Raw genomic sequence first — 5,541 nt, 5'->3', positions numbered from 1 at the left:
GCGCTGGTGAATAAGACTACCCAAGAGGCATGGGAACTAATCGAACGAATGGCAGAGAACTGCCAGCAGTTTGGTACGAGAAAGGATGTTCCTACGAGAAAGGTCAACGAGGTAAGTTCATCTTCCATTCAACAGCAGTTATCTGAATTAACCTCATTTGTTCGATAGATAGCTGTAGGAAATGTACAGCAGGTCAAAGTGTGTGGGATTTGTACGAACATTGGTCATACCACTGACTCGTGCCCACAATTACAAGAGAGGAGGGAACTGAGCAAGCAAACATGGCTGGTAACATGCCCATGCCACGTAGACAGTATGACCCCTATTCCAACTCATACAATCCGGGTTGGAGGGATCATCCAAATATGAGCTATGGGGGAAATAAGCAACAAAAATTCATCCCCAATAGACAGCAGGGCTTCCAGCAACAATATCAAACAAGGAATCAACCCTCCTCTGCCTCAGGTATGTCCCTAGAAGACATGGTTAAAACCATAGCCTCTAATACTATGAAATTTCAGCAGGACACTGAGGCCAGCAGTCAAGAGATGAAGGCGCATATGCAAAACTTGGAAAATCAGATGAGTCAATTGGCCTCAATTGTCAACCTACTGGACTCCCAGGGGAAGGGAAAACTTCCATCGCAACCTGAGGTGAATCCCAAGAATGTAAGTGCAATGACCCTCAGGAGTGGGAAAGAGATTGAAGGACCAGCACCAGTGGCTCCGAAGGACAAGAATGAGGACCGCATTGAGAAGGAACTTGAGGAAGAAGGAATGCCCGGCACAAATAAAGAGGTAATACGTAACCCAAGGGTTCCAGTTAAGCCTAACCCACCACCTTTTCCTAGCAGGTTGGAAAGGCCTAAAAAGCAAGAAAAGGAAAAGGAAATTCTGGAGATGTTTAGAAAGGTGGAGATAAATATCCCCTTACTTGACGCAATTAAGCAAGTACCCCGATATGCCAAATTTTTTAAGGACCTATGCATCAATAGGAAGAAATTGAGGAGAGATGAAAGGATAATTGTGGGAGAGAACGTATCCGCAGTGCTTCAAAGAAAACTTCCGCCCAAGTGTGGAGACCCAGGTATGTTCACTATCCCTTGTAAAATAGGGAACACTAGCATTAGGAATGCCATGTTAGATCTAGGAGCCTCTATAAATGTGATGCCCAAGGCTATTTATGCTTCTCTAAATTTGGGTCCCTTAAAGGAAACTGGCATTATAATTCAATTGGCTAATAGGACTAATGCTTATCCCGATGGGGTGATAGAAGATGTGTTAGTGCAAGTGAACAATTTAGTGTTCCCAGCTGATTTTTATATTCTTGATATGGGTGATGAACGTTCTCCAAATCCATCACCAATTTTGTTGGGGAGGCCCTTCTTGAGCACGGCTCGTACAAAAATTGATGTTAGTGAGGGCACCCTAACGATGGAATTTGATGGAGAAATAGTCCATTTCAGTATATTTGAGGCCATGAAATATCCGTGTCATTCTAATGCTATTTTTGCTGTGAGTGTAATTGACCCTTTGGTGCAAGAAGTATTTGAGATTAATGGCAGGGATGAAATGAGATAGCAATTTCACCAAACATTTGGATCTGGAAGCAACCTGTGAAATGGAGTTAGGTGTCAGTTTGCAAAGAATGGTTGGAGCCTTGCATTCACTAGGCCAAAGTTCTCTAAGGTATGATGTCGGCTCTATATTCGGCCTGAAAACATACCTAAAGCTATACCTTCTATGTGCAGGCGCCTGAAAGTGAGTTAAAACCTCTGCCGAGGCATTTAAATATGGGGCCTGATCTAGTGAAAAGAGACGTATAACCAGTGTAGCGCATGCAAAATTATCACCCAGGAGGAGGATAAAGCTGGCTACGTTTTTTAAGGGAGCATAAAGAAGAAGCTTAATAGGTTGGGACCAAATTGCGGACATGAAAGCGGTATAAAAGCCCGTTCTGTGCATGCATTCGACATTCGCCTGGAAGAGGATGGCTAGGCCGATAAGACCAACCACAAAGGAGAGATTTAACCCCATCATGATGTGAATGGTCAAGAAAAAGAGGGTAATCAAGCTTCTGGACGTAGGAATTAATTTTTTCTATCTCAGATAGGCCCAGTGGGGAGTCCGGTCCAAGTGGTGGCAAAGAAAGCAGGGGTAACTGCGGAAGAAAATCATGAAAGGGACCTCGTTCCAATTCGAAAGCCTACGGGTTGGCGCCAGTGCATCGATTACCGCAAATTGAACGCGGTGACCAAGAAGGATCATTTTCCTCTTCCATTCATCGATCAAATGGTTGAAAGGTTAGCTTGTCGTGCCTATTATTGTTTTTTAGATGGTTTCTCTGGTTATTTTCAGATAGCAATTGCACCAGAGGATCAAGAGAAAACAACTTTCACTTGCCCCTTTGGCACTTTTGCCTATCGAAGGATGCCATTTGGATTGTGCAATGCCCCTGCAACATTCCAGAGGTGCATGATTAGCATTTTTTCTGAGTATGTGGAGAGAATAATTGAGGTATTCATGGATGACTTTAGTGTCTATGGTGATAGTTTTGACGATTGCTTAGATAACCTGACATTGATTTTAAAAAGATGCATTGAGACTAACCTAGTGCTCAATTGGAAAAAATGTCACTTCATGGTTGAGCACGGGATAGTTCTAGGACATGTAGTATCATCTAGAGGAATTGAGGTTGATAAAACTAAAATAGATGTGATATCTACTTTACCTTACCCCGTAACTGTACGGGAAGTTCGTTATTTTCTAGGACATGCAGGTTTCTATCGCAGATTTATCAAGAATTTCTCAAATATCGGGGCACCACTTTTCAGGCTTTTGTAAAAGGATGTCAGTTTTGAATTCAACAAGGAGTGCAAAGAAGCGTTCGAAAAATTGAAAAAATCACTCACTTCTCCACCTGTCATCCAACCCCCTGACTGGAATCTCCCATTTGAAATTATGTGTGATGCCAGCGACCACTCCGTGGGAGCAGTTTTTGGACAAAGGGTGGAGAAAGCGGCGCACGCAATATATTACGCCTCTAGAGATTTAAATGGCGCCCAACTCAATTACTCCACTACGGAGAAAGAACTCTTAGCTGTTGTTTTTGCTTTAGAAAAGTTTAGACCTTATTTGCTAGGTGCTAAAGTAATTGTGTATTTTGACCATGCAGCTTTGAGGTATCTGGTGACCAAGAAGGACGCTAAACCCCGTTTGATAAGATGGATATTGCTCCTACAGGAATTTGACTTGGAAATCAGAGATAAAAAGGGAGCAGAGAATCTGGTAGCTGACCACCTCAGTCGAATACTGGTAGCAGAGGAGGAATTACCATTAAGGGAGTCTTTTCCTGAAGAGCATTTACTTTCTATTAATTCATCCCCTCCTTGGTTTGCAGATATTGTGAATTATTTGGTTACTGACAAATTGCCCGCAGGTTGGTCCAAGGCGAAAAGGGACAAACTAAAAAGCGATGCAAAGTACTATGTTTGGGATGACCCCTATCTTTGGAAACAAGGTGCTAACCAAATAATGAGGCGATGTGTAAGTGAAAGTGAATTCAATCTATATTGACTTTCTGTCACTCTTTTGCATGTGGGGGTCATTTTGGACCTAAACGGACTGCGAGGAAAGTGTTGGAAAGTGGGTTTTATTGGCCTACCTTATTTAAGAATGCCTACTCGTTTTGTAAGACATGTGATAAGTGTCAACGAGTAGGTAATATTTCTCGTAGGGATCAAATGACCTTAACCCCAATGATTTTTGTTGAAATTTTTGATGTATGGGGAATTGATTTTATGGGTCCTTTTCCTTCGTCTTTTGGTTTTTTGTATATATTGCTTGCCGTGGATTATGTCTCAAAATGGGTGGAAGCAAGGGCCACCCGTACTAATGATTCCAAAATAGTTGCAGAATTCGTCAAGTCTAACATCTTTGTCTGCTTTGGGATGCCGCGAGCAATTGTAAGTGATCGGGGTACCCATTTTTGCAACAAGATGATTGCTGCACTTTTTAGGAGGTATGTTGTTCTACATAAGGTCTCCACTTCATACCATCCACAGACCAATGGTCAGGCTGAAGTCTCGAATAGGGAAATAAAGTCCATTTTGGAAAAGATGGTCCGCCCTGGCAGGAAGGACTGGAGTTCAAGGTTGGAAGATGCTTTGTGGGCATACAGAACCGCTTATAAGACACCTATAGGGATGTCTCCCTATAGGTTGGTATTTGGGAAGCCTTGCCATCTTCCAGTGGAGTTCGAGCATAAAGCATTTTGGGCGGTTAAGCAATGCAATATGGATATTGAGGAGGGCGGAATTCAAAGGAAGTTACAGTTACAGGAGTTGGAGGAGATTCGCAAGATGGAAGCCTATAAGAAATGCGATAATTTATAAGGAGAAAAAAGATTTTCATTGGACCAACAATCTCTAGGAGAATTCGTTTGTGGGCAAAAATTCTCTAAACTTGTATCACTCCCAAAATTGAAGTTATTTCCAGGTAAATTACGTTCTCGTTGGATTGGCCCGTTTGTTATAACTAATGTCTTTGATTATGGTGCAGTGGAGATCCAGAGTCTAAGGACGGAGAAGAAATTTGTGGTGAATGGTCATCGTCTCAAGCCATATTATGATGAGACTCCAGTTGAACGGGTGGAGACGATGCATTTGGAGGACCCGATTTACTTGTTTTAAGCAAATAATGGACTATGTCTAGCCAAAGACACTAAAGAAAGGCGCTCGTTTGGGAGGCAACCCGAATATTAGTTTTATTATTTTTAGTTGTTCATTTCTTTTATTTTGTCGTTTCCTCGTTGGGTAGTAGAAATATTAATACTTTTCTTCGTTTTGACTAGGAAGTGCAATCCTGGCGTACCCACGCGGTGTTTGTGCCTCCTGAGGTCAGAGGATGTTTTGTAATCTTGGCATGCCCAAACCATTAAAAAAAAACTTTTATTATTATTATTATTGTTATTACTATTATTATTATTATATTTATTATTGTTATTATTATTCCTTTCATAAAAAAAAAATATATCAATAATTAAATAAAAAGAAAATAAACATTTTCAAAGTAATTTTCTTTTAAACCTTAGGTTTTTATTTTTTTCTTTTTTCAAAAATTCAGAATTTTGAAATATAAATTCAGAAAAATGAAGAAACAAGGTTTTGAAAAAAAAAAAATTTTTAAAAAAAACAGCAAGTTCCAATTTGGACAACTTAAGTTGGAAGAATTTTTGCAAGAAAAAAGAAAATTTTTTTTTTCTTCCCTTTCTCTTTTCTTTTTTTCTTCTTTTCTTTTTCTTTCTTTCTTTCTTTCTTTCTTTCTTTTCTTTCTTCCTTCTTCCCCGCTGCTTTCTCTTTTCCCCTTTTCTTTTCTTCTTCACCCGCCGCAGCTGCACGCCGCGGACCACCAGCTCCCTCTCCTTTTGCGCGCGTCGCTGCCCACAGACACGCCACCCCCACCTCACTTCCCTCTTTCTCCCGCGGCCATCATCAGCTCTGCCGCACCTCACGCCTAACCCTCCCATGTTTTGACGTCTACA

General features: G+C 41.1%; 1 protein-coding gene across 1 annotated transcript; it reads left to right on the top strand.

The window, feature by feature from the left end:
- The first annotated feature begins 281 nt into the window (after positions 1-281).
- LOC113751831 lies at positions 282-2,843 on the top strand. Its single transcript, XM_027295983.1, has 3 exons — positions 282-853; positions 995-1,514; positions 2,109-2,843. Exons 1-3 carry the CDS (start codon positions 282-284, stop codon positions 2,841-2,843), a joined length of 1,827 nt encoding a protein of 608 aa, XP_027151784.1.
- Positions 2,844-5,541: the final 2,698 nt, after the last annotated feature.

The sequence above is a fragment of the Coffea eugenioides genome, chromosome 11, assembly GCF_003713205.1.
Source record: "Coffea eugenioides isolate CCC68of chromosome 11, Ceug_1.0, whole genome shotgun sequence".
NCBI lineage: Eukaryota > Viridiplantae > Streptophyta > Magnoliopsida > Gentianales > Rubiaceae > Coffea > Coffea eugenioides.
Note: the sequence above shows the minus strand (reverse complement) of the source record. Positions and strands in the feature narration are given on the sequence as shown.

Coding starts and splice junctions, on each gene's coding strand:
- LOC113751831 (XM_027295983.1), top strand. CDS start 282: ATGGCTGGTAACATGCCCATGCCACGTAGACAGTATGACCCCTATTCC. Junction 854..994: donor CCACCACCTTTTCCTAGCAG/GTTGGAAAGGCC, acceptor ATGCATCAATAG/GAAGAAATTGAGGAGAGATG. Junction 1,515..2,108: donor ATTCTAATGCTATTTTTGCT/GTGAGTGTAATT, acceptor TTTCTATCTCAG/ATAGGCCCAGTGGGGAGTCC.